The sequence below is a fragment of the Dipodomys ordii genome, unplaced genomic scaffold (genome assembly GCF_000151885.1).
Source record: "Dipodomys ordii isolate 6190 unplaced genomic scaffold, Dord_2.0 Scaffold11, whole genome shotgun sequence".
NCBI lineage: Eukaryota > Metazoa > Chordata > Mammalia > Rodentia > Heteromyidae > Dipodomys > Dipodomys ordii.
This window is the reverse complement of record NW_012267227.1, coordinates 4,782,090-4,799,269: the sequence shown is the minus strand read 5'-3', so window position 1 is coordinate 4,799,269 and position 17,180 is coordinate 4,782,090. Positions and strand designations below refer to the sequence as shown.

The following is a 17,180-nucleotide window of genomic DNA, read 5'->3' as shown; positions in this document are numbered from 1 at the left end:
GGTCTCTCCTGCCCGGGCTGGCTTTGAACCGCAATCCTCAGATCTCAGCCTCCTGAGTAGCTAGGATTACAGGCGTGAGCCACCAGCGCCCAGCCAAAAAAATTTTTTAAAAGGAATGGAAAAAAAAAGTAAGGGAATGGGTGGATTGGGAGGAATGGATGAGAGTGTTGAAAGGGATGACGTTAATCAACATGCACTGATTCATAAATTGCTTTGTTGGATGGCAACTCCTTTGTGCAACTACAAAGTTAATAAAAATATTCAAAATAAATTAGAAAAGAATTAAACAAGATTAAATAAAAGTCACTTTAAGGAAGATTAAAGTCATCTATTTCTTCTGGTGATTCACTTCTCCAACTATTTCATAAGAGCAATCCACAGCAGTAGCAAATATCTTTTTAAATATTCATATTCTCTGTTCCAACAACTGTACCTTGAGAAATTTATGCTTATAAAAATAATTACCTCAACTTGTGCTTGTTGCCTTGCTAAAATGATGTTAAAAACATCTAGACTCTTCTCCAAGTCCTACAAAACAAAGATAGTTGGAAGTAAGAACATAATCATTGCTCTCTCCTTTCCAGGTTTACCTAGTCCGTTCCAGTACTTACAATGTAATGAAATTATAAATTTGAATACTAGGGTATTAAATCTTTTAACTTTGTCATAAAATAATTAACTTTTCATATAAAGTAAATCCTCATTTAATAGTATTAAAATTACTTTTCTGAGACCATTAAAATTCAGTCATAAATAAACACAAGAATATTTGTAAAGAGTATTTTGAGTGAGGTATCTAGTATTTTCAATCTTTTGACAATGAGTAAAAAATACTTGTCAATGAGTAAAAACTACTTTTATAAATAATACTCTGAACTATTTTTTTTCTTTTTTGGTCTGGTTGTGGGACTTGAACTCTGGGCCTGGGCACTGTCCCTAAGCTCTTCAGCTCAAGGCTAGTGCTCTACCACTTGAGCCACAGTGCCACTTCCGGCTTTTTTTTTCTTTTTGCTTATGTGGTGCTGGGGAATCAAACCCAGGGCCTCATGCATGCAAGGCAAGCACTCTACCACTGAGCCACTTTCCCAGCCCTCTGAACTATTTTTTAAACCTGCTATAACATATAAATGGGACTACCACTAACAAAACAAATAAAATCTAATTAACATTTAAACTAGCGATATTTTCTAAATATTACTATACAAACACACATTTCTCCAAATATGGTGTTATAACTCTATTTATATAATATTAGGATAGATGAAAGGGGGATTTTTTAAAGTAAAAATGAGAAATAACACTTTACACATTCTCATTAAATTCTGTCTGAAAGATGAATCCTGTTCTAAAACTATACACTGATTGCAAACATGCATAAAGGGGACATTAGACAAACTGCAGTTCTCACTAACAACAAAATATACCTGAATTTGTTTCTGCAATTCTTCTGGAACTTTAGTCTGGGTTAGCTTGTTTTTATATGCAATTTTATATTCCTTAAGTAACTGCCTATGCTTTTTTATGTTACTCCAAGACCACATCTGTGTATATCTTCTTATATGAACTTCCAGTACAGAATCAATCGCATATTTCCACCTAAAAAAATAAAGATTTCTAAATGTAAATCTGATTACAAAGTTTTTTTTTTGTCTTTTCTTTTTTGGTACTGGGGATCGAACCCAGGACGCTGCGCTTGCTAGGCAAGCGCTTTGCCACTGAGCTACATCCCAGCCCTACAAAGTTTTTTTTAAGCAGGTAAATGATTTGATTTTTTAGAGACCCCATGCTATCCTTTATTGCCTTCCAGTGTATTCCAAGTCCCCTGTACAATCTTCTTCCTTAAACAGACTAAATAAGAAACCCTCTCGAAACAGGATATACCAACACAAATGATAGGCACAAAACAGCAAAATCATACAGAAAGTATGATTTTGTACAGAAAGTTTTTGTTACTGACAGCCCATATATACTACAATGGTCTGAAGATTATGTTGCCTAGTAACATCACGAATATCTTTGTTCCTGTATGTATACACTATGAAGCTCACAGTGATAAAATCACTTAAAGTTAAATGGGTGTTGGTGGCTCATGCCTATAAATTCCAGCTACTAAGGAGGCTGAAATTAGAGGATCATGGTTTAAAGCCAGTCCAAGTAGAAAAGTCTGCAAGACTAGAAAAAAAAAGCCGTAAGGCCAGCAGTGCTCAGGTAGTCATGTCCATTATGAGCAAGAAAGCCAAGCAAGCATGAAGCTTTGAGTTTAAGCCCTACTACCAAAAGGGGAAAAAAATTAATGTTCAAACTATTGAATCCTAAGAATCTAGAAATTCAGAAATAGAATATTAGATACAAACTATATAAAAGACTCTGTTTGAAAAAACACAACTGGACTAGATAGCTTTAAATGTTTCTTAACTCTAAGAATCCTATGATTCTCATAAAATGAAATAAAAAATTCAAGCTTACCATTGTCGACAATTGGTATGGAGTGGTAAATAAGGCTTGTATTTTCTATAATGAGCATTTCTAAACATATAATCCATTGATTCCAAAAAGTCAATCATACTTAAGTACTGTAACAGAAATAAAATTATGTTTATTATAGTGCATACATGAATTAAAGCAGTTTTGATTCTATTTTCAATCTAATAAGACTCCAAATTCCATGAACAGTAGTGCTTGGTAACTCAATAATGTATTTTACTGCATTAAATTGAAGACACTACCAATTATAAGTTGTAACACCAATTTCAGGTTCCATTATAAAAGAAAATAGTGTTGCCAATTAAACTTACACTGCCAATAATATATATCCAAACTTCAGCTATGTTAAAATATGAAATAAATGTACATCTTAGAAACAATGAAGCCAGGTGCCAGTGGCTCACACCTACAGTCCTAGCTACTCAGGAGGCTGAGATCTGAGGACAGAGGTTCAAAGCCAGCCCAGGCAAGGAAAGTCCATGAGATTCTTATCTCCAATTAACCACCAGAAAACCAGAAGTGGCGCTGTGGCTCAAGTGGTAGAGTGTTTGCCTTGTGCTGAAGAGCTCAAAGACAGTGCCCAGGCCCAGATTTCAAGCCCCATGACCAACCAAAAAAAAAAAAGAAAGAAAAGAAAGAAAGAAACAATGAAATACTGTGCCTGTTAGCACTGACACAGCATGTCCATTTCCAAAACTGTGCATTTATTTCCCTTTTTACCACTTTAGCAATAGCTAATGCAGTGATTTTTTTTCAAATTGTTCCACAAAAGTACTACTTAGTTAAAGCATAATAAAGTTAGTCAATTACGTATATTATCACCAACACAGCAATTTTGTATAGATCTGATGAATAGCTCAAATGGAGGGAACGGTGGGGGGCGGGGGGTATTTGAGGAGGAGGGAGGAATAAAGGAGAGAGTAGTGCTAATATGACTGCTAGGGCATGAAAATATGGCAATTCTAGCTTCTATCTCCAAGTTTTTTCTCTCTCTTTTTTTTTTCGAGTTCTGGGGCTTGAACTCAGGGCCTGTTGACTTTCCCTGAGCTTGTTTGTGCTCAAAGCTAGTGCTCCACTTGAGTCACAGCACCACTTCCAGCTTTTTCTGAGTAGTTATTGGAGATAAGAGTCTTTTCTGCCCAGGTTGACTACAAACTGCAATCCCAGATCTCAGCCTCTTGAATAGATAGTATTATAAGCATGAGCCACTGGCACCCTGCCCTCTATGACACTTAATGCATATCTGCCTAAGGATTACCTACAAATATTAAACACTTGAAATGTATCTAGTCTGAACTGAAATGTAACTGTAAAACAGATTCCAAAGACTTGAGGAGAAGAAAAAGGATATAAATTATATTTTTATGTTCATAATATTTCAAAATGAAGTTTTAGAAATACTAGTTTACATAAAATAGGCCATTAGGGGTGTTTCACCTTTTCTTTTTAGTTTGCTAATGTAACTAGTACAAAATTTAGAGACACAAAATTACTTGCACTGGGCTTAAAGCCCAATTAGCTTCTTTTTCAACTCAATTAGTTCTACAACTCTGCTATCCAAACTCTGAAAAGATTAGACTACATTAAAAACATCATCACTTAATTCTGAAATTCCTTTTTTAACAAGTCAAATCTCATCATAACCAAAAGAATCACTAGGTCATTAGAGAAGGAATAATCAGGAAAGACAGAAGGAGTGAAAATTAAACTTTATCAAAGCGAGGAAAGTGCAGTGGTGCCTTACCTGAGGCTTGGTCAGTTCAATGGCAATATTTTGAACTTCTATGTTACAATCCAGTTTGGGTGTTTTGAGCTCTGCTTCTGCATAAGGATTCATGTAGAGTTTTGCAGAGGCCAATATTGGCTGGAAAACTTACATCACAGGGGGAAGACATTAGATATATTCATATGCTCTGACACAGAATAACTAAGAACACTGTTACTATGATAGGAAATATGACCCAGACCAGATGTAACAAATCATTCTGTAAAATATTTAAATATATGTATATGTATAATGCCAATTATTAGGCTATCAGTTGAAGCAGAATCTCCAAGGAGGAAATTGAAATCCTTTGTTTCTAGGTAAAAAATGTGTAAGACAGTCTTTGTATAAAACTAGGGTTCTCTTCCTTGCTAAAAGACATTTAATGATAATGATATTATTTATTAAAACACACAAGTACAGAAAGGAAATAAAATCTAATTGATATCTGTCTTACTTTTTCACTGGCAGAATTTAAAAACAGAATCACAAAATCATTCCAAAACAAAAATTACTCACAACTTTTTGATTTTCAAAATATTACATATATTATCTTAGAGTCAATAAAGAAATTATTATTAGCTGAGCAACAGTGGCTCACTCTTGCAATCTTGTAATCAGCTACTCATGAGGCTGATATCTGAGATAGCAGTTCAAAACCAACCCAAACAGAAAACCTAGGAGATTCTATCTTCAATTAACCATGAAAAGTCTGGGGTGGAGGTATGTCTCGGTATCAGAGAACTAGCCATGCATTAAGTGATGGGGATTAGGAGTGCAAGACCCAAGGCTAGCACAAAGCAAACAAACAAACAAATAAACAGGGAGGTAGGAAGGGAAGAAAATATTTAGTAGTAATAGAAAAAGTGTATTAGGAAAGATAAAACCAAAGGTAACATATCTTAACTGTTACTATGTTAAAAGTATGTAAAATATTACCCTTAAAAAAGTTACAGTTTACCTAAGATTGTATACAGAACTTTTAACTAATTTACAGGTTATTTATAAATGTATAAAACTAACTGGTATATTTCTCTGAGCCTGTTTTTCATCATTGAAATTAAATTCTTTCACAATCTGGGGACACTTTAACACTGTCATTGTGCATTAACAGTTGGCAATTAAGTCCATAAATAAAATAACAAAGAACCAGAGTGACAGATATTATGGAAAGCATGAGCATGAAAGGACAATTATAAAGGGTTGCACTCACTAACTGAAAACAGACAGCTCCTTTACAATGAAACTGAAACATGGGAAAAGTAAATAAACACATGGCTTTGTTAAAGATCTATTTTTGAAACAAAGGAGAGGGTGTCAAGAAATCAAAAAATTCTTTTTGGTGTGGGGTTTTGGCTCAAGTGGTAGAACATCTGCCTAGCAAGCAAAGGCAAGGCTCCAAGTTCAAAACCTAGTACCCCAAAAAGTTCCATTTTTAAAAAATCCAGTGATTGATTTATCAGATGTGACATGCAAGGAGTGACCTGAATTCAAAGATCTCAGAACTGTCTAAAGAATGAAAGGAGAAAAGAAGAAGGAGGAAGAGATGGAAGAGGTAGAAGAGATGGAACAAGTAGAAGAGGAGGAGGGGATAAAGGGAAAAAGGAGGTGGAGGAAGAGGTGGAGGAGGAGGAAGGGAGGGAGGGAGGAAGGAGTTCTGAGGGAGGGAGGGAGGGAGGGAGGCAGGCAGGCAGGCAGGCAGACCTAGGTCCTAAAGCAACATAGTAAGAAGATGTAAAGAAGGCATAGAGGAGGTTAGCTATAGGAAAACTCAGTTTTCCTGACCTTTCTCTCATTCATCAACAGCATATGCTTAACAATCCAGTCCTAAGTAATCAACTGTAATAAATATGCCATGTCATAAGATTAAGTTACAAAATTAGTATGTTTTGTTTGTTAAAGTAACTTTATTAGGCAGTTAAAATATTTCATTCCATCTTCATGACATGAAATCAACTTTCACTAGTACTTACTCTATTTGAAAAGCTATGTGAAAATATATGTTCCATTTCCTTCTTAAAACATGTATTCAGCTTTTACTAGTACTTACTGTACTGATAGTTTGGAGGTGTATTTCTACTTGTAAGAATCTCATTTTTCAGCTGTGCCTAAACACAAAATTTGAATTGTATGAGAATGAAAAAGAAAACACACACATACAGAAAATGAAAACTTCATTCTTACAACAGTATCTTTGTTCCTATCATTGTAACTACCAACCCATAAGAAAATATATTAGGCATTATTTATACATTTATTTCTTTAGTATACGTAAGGAGAAACAGAAAATGCTGAAACCTTCTAAGTATCTAGAAACATCACAATTTTATATTTGTTCTGACTCTGAAAACAAAATTATATATACATACAAATCCACAAATTTCTATTCAATGGTAAATCATTTGTTATAATATCCTGAGAAGGGCTAGAATCTTGAAATGTAGAAAATTTAACTATTCTGCTTTCCTCTAAGGAAAGAAATAGAACTAAAATTATCTTAACACATTGAAGAATTAATCTTCTATTCAGGAAAACATCATCACAAATGCTCAAAATATATGTCAAAGACATATGTATTAGGTCTGAGAGGTATTACCTTTTCTTTACAACACTCTTAATCAGACTCCTATGAAATAACAAAATAGACACATACAGATTTCAAAAATTGTTTTTCATAATGCTGACTCAATGAAAACAAGCAAATTACCAAACTCCTATCCTCATTAGGCATTCTTGTTAAATACATTTAAGGAGTATAGTTAGCACTTCCAGGTATATTCTGAAATTACCAAGATCTGTTCCCTGGATCTCTGGTAGGACAGGCAGCAATTCACATTCCAGTAGGCACCGAGACTATCAAGTTTTATAAGCTACAAAAGAAAAATGAAAGCAGTCAGGCAACAAATACATTGACATTGTAAATCAATACTAAAAGATTATTCTCATGTTCAGTACTCCTAAATAATCCAATTGTCATTTTGAACTTTTAAAGGAAAGAAAATAATGTAAAAATGAGTACAAGTGTATTTGTTAGACTTTACTAAGTTTAGCATTTGCTAAATTGTGCTTCCAGGAACCCAATTTCCAAGACATTCATCCATTCAATTATCAAAGATTTATTGAGAATTTACCAAGTAAATGTTTTGCTACATAAAGAAGACATAATCTTCTAGCAGATACCAGGAAGAGGTGGTAAGAGAGCTCCATGATTAATAAGGTGGAAAACATTGCTAATTGCTACATTCCTAATAAGTAGCCCTATGAGGGTCATAATGCCATTAGCATATTTAAAGTACTGTGACACATAAAGGTTTTTTTAAAAAAGTGAAATATACTTGTTTAATTACAGTGGTTCAGTACTTCAATAAATAATTTTACTTGACCCTATAACATTTTTCCACCTCAATTCATCTCTTAATCACCGTATGTTTATAAATCCCATCAATAAAACATCAATTTTTGCCATTTCTTCACTTCAGATAGGGAATGTCACATAGTAAAAAGCAAAGTCAAAACTAGACCTTTAGAGTTTTAATTCACTGCTAATTTATTTTTATTGACACCTGCTGTTGAAAGTATATTATTACCTTTGAGAAAAACTTTTGCCAGAGATAGTGACTGTAGCCTACACAGTATCTTCTGATATAAAGGGTACTTTTCTTATAGGACAAAGGTAGCCAGGATTTCTGTTACTACAAGCATTTTCTATGGATAAACCAGTTAATAAAAAATCAGTATTTTACTAAAGTCAAATGTGTTGTACTGAATCTCATGCTCAAGCTTTGCTGTATTGATTTATGTCTGTCCTTAAATAAGATGTACCTATAGACACTTGCAGAATTCACAATAAAACTACAAATAGATGACACTAAAATAGAACTAGATGGAGCCTTTAGTGCTCCTATCACTGAGTTCTGAAATTCTACTGCTAAACCCTGGCACTTCACAGCTTGTAAGTGTAAAGATAGCTACCTGTATGTTTTTTTAAAAACATACAAGATTCTTTTGTTGCTTTGTATGTCCCTCCCCCACGGTATAACCCCTGCTTTCATTGTATTTGATGTTGTTATAATTTGTGGAGTGGAAGGGAAAAAACAAATCGTTTAAATAGGGATGCAGGTGGACCATTGCAACAGTGAGATGTACAAGTCATTATGTCAAAAACGAACTTTACAACTTTGGTGGGGGGGAGGAGGGGGGGCGGATGGGATGGGAAGGGGAAACAAAGGAGGAAGCTACAATGCTTGATAAGAAATGTACTCATGCCCATGTAATTGTAACCCCTCTGTACAGTATTTTCACAATAAAAAAAATACAAGATTCTAACTTTCAATTCACACCAACGGCACATTCTGCTCTGAAAATATTCAAGATTATGTATTAAGTGTTTACACTAGGGAAACAAACTGAAATTTTCATTCTAATAATGTAATACCTTGTATATAATTTTTTCTGCTTCATTTAATATGCACGGAGTCCAGTGTTCATTAGTAGTCTATAAAAAGAAGAAAAAGTAATTATGAAACATGCTCTAAATGTCAATTCCAGTGCTGTCATACATGTACCTGTGAACAGTAACAAAATAAGGAACAAAAACATCTAGCTAATGTTGGCTCTGGGGTTTTTTGTATGGCAAATTCAAAGGAATAATGAAAAATAGAATTAGGAGTTTTTAACTGAGTTCATTCAGAATTCGGTATAAATAAAAACAGCCAGTATGTACTCTTATTGAAGAAAGCGTACAATGAAACTTATTTCACAAGGGCATTGCTGTTGAACTTGTTGAGAACAGTGTCAGTGGATGCTGAGTATATTGGCTAAGAGTCAGCGTGAAGAGAAGAGAGGAAGAAGCACAGGGCGAAAACTCAGAAGTCTAGTTGGAAAGCAGTAGTTACTGGAGCCTGAGAGGGGAGGGAGATGGTTAAGGAAGGCATGTTTATATAAAGGAGAGAGAAAAATGTACTTAATTGCTTACAAGAAGAAGAGAAAGGGAAGGAAGAAATTGATATTGATATTTTGATATTTGTTACAAAATAAATTAAAATAATTAGAAATGCTGAACTTCTAGAGAAGCTATAGCAAAATAGTTTAGAAAAATGTAACAACTAGGGGGCTGGGAAGGTGGCTCAGTGGTAGAGCGCTTGCCTTGCATGCATGAGGACCTGGATTTGATTCCTCAGCACCACATAAGCAGAAAAAAAAAAAAGCTGGAAGTGGTGCTATGGCTCAAGTGGTAGCATGCTAGCCTTGAGCTGAAGACCTGAGGGACAGCGCCCAGGCCCAGAGTTCAGGCCCCACAACCGGAACCCCCCCAAAAAAATATATATATAATAACTATTTGTATCAATAGTTGATCTTAGACAAATCAGCTTGTGACTTCAAAATCATACTTTACAGACATTAAAAAAAAAAACACCAATCTTACCAAAAGACTGAATTCTCCCAGTGTGACACCAAATGAAAGAGGTCTTTTTGGATCAGTGACCTACCAAGAAAGAAAAAAGATATTAAGACACACTGATAGAAAGGGCAGAAGCATGCTTCACCCTTTACAATAGCAGCAGCAGCAGAAAGGAATGTATTTACAAAGAAATAACATAACTGAATTCATAAAAAGGAAAGAAGAAAGCAATGTGACCAACATAACCCACACTTCACGAGTGTAATACATCTGTGGTACTAACATGACACCTTCCCCAGGGAATCCTTTCTCTTACTAGAAGTACAATGACTGAGTAACTCAGACCAAATAGACTCTTCTCTACATGTTTCCAAATGGACAGTCTTTTCATCTGTATCAATAAAGATGTTCTTCATTACAAATTACGCAAAGTGGCACAGGTTATGACACTGTCACGAATATGTTTTCAAACATTTAAGATTTTCACCCTTGGGAAGGTGAACTATTTATGCCTTTACTTTTCTTGACACTTCAACAATTACTTCAACAATATTTCACTAGAAAATACTCAGGATAGTTTTTGAAATGGGGTCTCAATATGTAGTCCAGTCTAGCCTCAAATTCCTCCTGCCTCAGTCTCCCAAGTGCTGGGATTACAGGTATGCATTACCACACTGAGCTACAGATTCTCAACACAAAATCCTCAGTCTCTGTGCCCAGAATCTACCAGCATTAACTGTTGTCCTATTTCTGATGTTCAAAACCTAAGTGAAATTTACACACAACATTTAATTTGTGCCAAAGTGTGCAGTTCCATGGTCTAAAACATCCTTGAGATGAGTAAAGTCATGCTGTATTGTTTGTAAGGACAGAAACTAGAAAAACTCATCAGAGGAAATTCATACTGTTCAAAAATCATCTAACTAAATGCCATAGTTTAGTCACATTGATGGACCCTTCTCAAAAAGGAAATGTGCATGTATGCTCTGATATAGCTGAAAAGCACAAACAACCTTTGGGGCTATATTTTTAATTAGTATTAAATACACAATGATGATGACAAAACATTTTCCTTTCATCCTATAATCATCATTTTTGTATACAAAGAATATTGGACATCAATGGCATGGGTGAGTTCCCACTTACCATGTGATTACAAAACCAAGTAAGTGTGTTTCCTCTAAGTTCACATGAGCCTGGTACACAAAGGTGGATCACAGCATATACTCAATCTTCTTATACCCACAGATAACTAGTTCAACTAACTTGTAGCTATGTCAACAACACACAACTCAATAGTTGCTAATACACTACTTACAAACTGCTGCCATTATCTAAATGAACTTCTTTATGATAAATTATTATTTTCCCATTTCTTAACCCTAGGCTTGTTATACGTTTCTAGGTACAATTAAGGTAGTTACACTGAAACAGACACCATACAAAAACCTTTCGTGCTTTTTTTCTTCATTTTGCCACTGATACTCCCTCTTTAAATTTGATATTACTTTTCCCACTACTGTGTGTCTCTATTTTTTTAATTAAATGGAGAGGAATATATGCCTTGCTAATTGTTATCAGTCAGTAAAATGCTTAGTTTATCTTGACACTGAGATTGCCATTCAGTAATACATCATTAAGGAGTTTTATTATCTTTTTAACTGACAAATATTAACTGTATACACTACTGAGTGAAATGTGATATTTCTATGTATGTAAACATGATAAGCAAACAGGGTATTAACATGCTAGCATCTCACATGCTTAGCATATCTTTGTGGGATGTGGCCAAAAGGCAACCCTACTGCATTGTTGGTGGGAGTGTAAACTTGTTTAACCACTCTGGAAAGCAGTATGGAGGTTCCTCAAAAGACTACACATAGAGCTCCCTTATGACCCAGAAATCCCACTTTTGGGCATTTACCCAATTGATCAAAAACAGGTCATGCCAAAGTTACCAGCACAACCATGTTTATTGCAGCATTATTTACCATAGCTAAGATATGGAACCAACCCAGATGCCTCTCAGTAGATGAATGGATCAGAAAATGGTGTGTGTGTGTGTGTGTGTGTGTGTGTGTGTGTATTATATATATATATATATATATACACACACACATACATACATACATACAATGGAATTCTATGCCTCCTTGCCTCTTTTGCTAGGAAATGGAAAGACTTGGAAAAAAATTATATTAAGTGAAGTAAGCCAGGGCCAAAGAAACATAGGTCCCATGGTTTCCCTTGTTTGTAGTGACTAGTACATGTCTAGGACAGCAGAGAAGGTCAAAGGCCATATACATACGACCACATGATATAATGTTAAGCAAAATGTACCCCAAGACAGGGACACAAGAGGTTTTTTTTTTCTTGCTTGCTAGTGTTTTTAATGTATTTACAATGTATTATGTGATTCTTTTGTTTCTATTGTAGGTTCTTCCCCCATGGCATAACCCCTGTTTTCACTGGATTTGATACCGGTGTTCTGCGTCTTGTATATACATTTTTTGTAATTTGAGGAGGAGAAGGGATATTGCAGAATGCTTAAATGGGGATGCAGGCTAATCCATTGTGATGATGAGATGTACAGGACACTATATTGAAAATGAACATTACAATGTTGGGTGTGGGGGTGGGATGAGTTGGGGAGGCAGAGAGGGAAGTGACGGTAGGGGAAAAATAGAGGAGGTAACAATGCTCGCTATTAAATGTACTCATTACACTGTAACCCCTCTATACAACATTTTTACAATTAAAAAAATGTAAAGTTAAAAAAAAAGAAATTCAAAATCTGTTCTTAGAGAAATTTTAAAGTACAGATTAGTTATTGACTATAATTAAAGTACACATTAATTCCTGACAGTGCTGGACACTAGGTCTCCAGAGTTTATTCCTCCTAAATGAAACTTTGCACCTACTATCCAATCTCTCCTTCTGGCCCCAAATTTGACTGTTGGAGACAACATACAAGTCAAGTCATGAAGAAAGTCTCTTTCTGCGCCTGGCTTGTTTTATTTAACATAATGATCTCCACACTTCCATCCAAGTTATTGGAATGACAGCACCACCTTCTTTTTTAAGGCTAAGCAGTATTCCCCTATCAAATACAATATTTTTGGTATTCATTCACCTATTGGCAGGCCCTTCCACTGCTTCCTTATCTCAACTACTGGAAATAGCAATGCCACAAATACAAAAGCTAACTCCTCAATACCTAGAAGTGGAATTGCTAGGGTACCATGTTAACTCTATTTTTCGTTTAGGGTACCCCTGCCATTTTAAAAACATAGCTATAATAATTTATATTGCAAACAATGGTCTATATATGTTCCCATTTCTCCACATAATCTTAACAGTATTTTCTCAAACATTTGACATGTTGAATATACTTTATTTTTCTGAATTTTTATAAATATGGGCATTTATATTGTTTATGACATTTATGTGATAGCAAAACTTCTATTAGTAATTCCATATAACCAAAACAAAATGTCAGTATAAAATGCAATTATATCTTAATATGTAAAACAAAATTCAAATAAAATACGAGAAAACAATCTATGTGGAATTTTATGCTATATTTATATGCTTAAATTCCCAGTTAAAATAGTCTAACACACTCTTCATCAGAGAAAGCATCAACCTGAGATTTAAACTGAGTCCAGGTAATCCATACATAGAATATAACAAAATATACATTGGATTACAAATATAAAATTAAAATCACTTACATCATCTTCATATTTAATATGTATGTCTGTGATTTTTACTTGTACATTTTTTATTACTTGAGTCGCCAATTTTTCCAGAAATGTATCCTTTTTTGCTTCTTTTGGCTTATCTATAAAAAACAGAAAATACAAGCTGAAGAGGTGAAATTCTCCTGCACCACATAATGGATGACCAAAGGAGAGCTAGGGCACTACACAATGGAAATCACACCAATTCTAGTGTCTTTACAATTTTATGTTTATTTTACATTTTAGTATGTATTAAAACTTATTTTCAAAGCGAAATTGTAATCTAATAGTCATTTTGCCTTCCATGATACTAATGAAGTAGCAACGTGTAGAAACAACACACGGCATAAAAACTACTTTTACCTACCTTTTGAGCGATCAAGACCTTTAAAACGTTTCTTAAAGTGTTTTTTGTGCTTTTTACGCTTACGTCCTTCTCAGTGGAAGCATTTTAGTGAGAAAAGGATAAAATGCAAGTTAGCAGACAAGAGGACAGCAGAGAAAGAGACTTCTTCCTGACAGCAAATTCTGGCCACAACTCACTGTTTCTTTAACCTGAAATGACCTGACTTCAATACAAACACAATCCCACAAATCTTCAGTAAAGATAAATAACCTTCTTTAATATAGAAAATAACTTGGCAGGTACAACTACATAAACTGGATAAATAGCCACTCTCAGTGTCCTTTATATGATTGGTAGCTGTTTAATATCAGTTTAATATCAATATTACCAAAATATTGGAAATGTAATAATGACAAGGTAAAATTTTCACAAAAGGTTTAGATAAATGTGTGGTATAAGGAATATGTGAAATGACTGGGTAGGCTGATAACATATGATTTTCTCTGAATGATACAACTCATAAACAAAACTGTATCATGGGTTAAAAATATAAATAAGAAGGGCATGAAATGTACATAAGACTATCTGTTCAATTAGTTGAGCAATTTCTATAAAACCTCACCCTTCCTTCATTTAGTACTGCCTCAGTGTATTCTGGAATAAACATCTTTCTTACCTAACTTCAGATCACTGTTTGTGGTACCAATATTTGAATTCAGTGCCTCAAGCTTGCTAGAAAGGTGATCTACCACTTTAGCAACACCTCTGTCTTTAATGCTTAAGGTCTGATGTCTTTGTGCCAGGCCAGCCTACCACATAGTTCAGACCAGGCACACACATATCCACACTTGGCTTATTTATTGAAATCAAGTCTTAACTGGACTGGCCTCAAACTTCTCTCCTCCCAATTTCTGCCTCCTGAGTAACTAGAATTATAGGTATGAACCACTGCTACTGGACCAAGTCTTTATATGCAATTGCCAATTAGTCTTTACTTCTAGTCTGAACTTTTTCTCTTCAATTTTTTATTGTTTATATATAAAAGTGATGTATAGAGAGGTTACAGTTATATAAGGCAGACAGAGTACATTTCTTTTTAGACAATGTAACCTCTTCCATCATTCTCTTCCGCTTTTTCCCTTTCATACCCACTCACAAGTTGTACAAGTTGTACAGTTCATTTTCAAAATAGTGTAGTCTGAACTTGCAAGAAAGTATCTACACAGTCTCCTGGCCTCTGGACCTTACTTCTTACTAAAAGTCGTTCTATACTGTTACCAGATTGGTATCTTTTTTTGTTGTTGTTTTTGGTCAGTCTGGGGCTTGAACTCTGGGCTTGGATGCTGTTCTGAGCTCTTCAGCTCAAGGCAAGCACTCTACCACTTGAGCCACAGCACCACATCTGGTTTTCTGGTGGTTAACTGGAGGTAAGAATCTCACAGACTTTCCTGCCCAGGCTGGCTCTGAACCACAATCCTTAGACCTCAGCCTCCGAAGTAGCTAGGATTACAGGCATGAGCCACAGGCACCTGACTTAGATTGGTATCTTTTAAATGACTAATAAAACCCATTAAGCTTCTTTTCATAATTATCTGAAGATTCTGCAGCTTACCACATAAAATCAAGTGTTTGTATAACATGGAAGGTTCTTTGATGATCTGATCCCTATGTCTGTCCTGTTCTATCTCCTGTCACTCATCTTTGCACTGCAAACTACAGAAATTCTGTCATTCCTGGTGCAATCTATACACTGTAATATCTAGTGACCTGTCATTCCAAAAACATGAGCTGCTCTCCCTAATGTTCATATGAGGAAAACTTCAAGTCTAGCACTATCTGTGTAAAGCCTTTTAACTATTCTAGGCAGCTTCAGTGACTTAGTATAGAACCCCAAGGAGTACCAATCACACTATGCAAAGTCTGCACAAATGCTTTGTGCACACTTCCTCTTTTGCTGTAGAATATCAGACAGTTTGAGTTGAAGCTTACAAAAATTAAAAAATTCCTATGTCATCAATAAAATTGCGTGGTAAAGCTGATTCAAATTGTTTTGTTTTTCTTTTCTACTCTGAGAGTGTGGTAGTACAGAATACAGTGACTATTTATTTGTACAGTAAGATGTCCTACACTGAATCACACTAAGACGCCGGCAACTTCACAAACCACTGCCTTTGCACCAGTAGCACAAATGTCATTAGTGAAAAAAATCAATGATTTATGTTATTATAAAAGTAGTTTATTGTTTTTGTTTGTAAAACCACTGCCTTTCCATCAGTAGCACAAATGTCATCAGTGAACAAAGTCAACTACATTTATGAAAAGTTTACTTCTTTTCACTGTGATACTATGGTTTGAACTCAGGGCCTCATACTTGCTAGGCAGGCACTCTTCCATTTGAATCACGCCTCAAGTTCTGTTTTTCCATGTTATTTTTGAGAAGGGTCTCAGGTATCCAGCATACACTTGAGCCACAATCAACTTATTTTCACTCCTGCTGTCATTGTCATTGCTGGGTTTACAGGCCACATCACCACATCTCGCTTCCCTTTCATGGAGGTAGTCTTGTAGACTTTTCTGCCCAGACTGGCCTAGAACTGTGATCTCCTCATCTCAGTTTCTCACGTAGCCTGGGAATGACAGGCCCATGTCACTATACCCAGCTATGGATTGAGAAGGACTCTCACAAACTCTTCTGCCCAGGCTGGTCTCTAATGCTAATTGTTCTGACCTTCCCCCCATCCCTCCCCCACTCCACCTGCCACCAAGTAGCCGATTATAGGCATGAGCCACCAGACCCAGCTATGAAAATAAAACCACTGCTCTGGAAAAAAAAAAATAAAGAATAGTTCAGAAATAAAAAAATTCAAAGAAACAATATTTCATCAAATGAGGAAAGAATATATACTAAGAAACTGAAACGATTAAATACCAAGAAGTCCACATTAAATTTTAGCCAAATATCCTCATTTTAGAGAAAGGGCAACTGAATCAATTAGCTTTTACTTTATAGTGATCATGGTCTGCTGACCTTAACAAGAAGGCCCAGTAATTTTGTGAGATGGGCCATTAGAATTCATTATCTCACAAATAAGTTACTTTTAGAAGGATTGGAAAACATTGGCCCTGGCAGACTACAGGAAACTGGAATTTGATTATAACCTACAAATCTGGACAGTGAGCCATGAGAAACCTAGGGTAACAAACTAACAGAGCCAGCTATTAAAGGGAAACTGCTTTTAGGATGATTTCTCTCAATGCTGTGAGCTGCCATGCAAATCCTTCTCCCATGGGTCACCATTAATCTACATATTAAAGAAGCTCCTAGCTGTAAAAGTAATTCTAGCATAATATTTACTGTTAAAAATTCAAGATACATTTGCCATATAATCACGACAAACTTTAATGTTATTAAAACAATACAAGTTACTGAAATCATATAAA

General features: G+C 35.2%; 1 protein-coding gene across 2 annotated transcripts in view; it reads right to left on the bottom strand.

Annotated features, from left to right (window-relative positions):
* Vps13c (vacuolar protein sorting 13 homolog C (S. cerevisiae)) overlaps positions 1-17,180 on the bottom strand; it is a 147,135-nt gene that overhangs the window by 106,220 nt on the left and 23,735 nt on the right. For both annotated transcript variants that reach the window (XM_013010094.1, XM_013010095.1), the window contains exons 6-14: positions 13,385-13,494; positions 9,675-9,734; positions 8,685-8,744; positions 7,039-7,119; positions 6,300-6,357; positions 4,229-4,356; positions 2,467-2,573; positions 1,425-1,596; positions 466-528 (exon numbers count right to left, since the gene is read on the bottom strand). In XM_013010094.1, the coding sequence (XP_012865548.1) occupies positions 466-528; positions 1,425-1,596; positions 2,467-2,573; positions 4,229-4,356; positions 6,300-6,357; positions 7,039-7,119; positions 8,685-8,744; positions 9,675-9,734; positions 13,385-13,494 (839 nt within the window). The remainder of the gene's footprint in view (positions 1-465; positions 529-1,424; positions 1,597-2,466; positions 2,574-4,228; positions 4,357-6,299; positions 6,358-7,038; positions 7,120-8,684; positions 8,745-9,674; positions 9,735-13,384; positions 13,495-17,180) is intronic.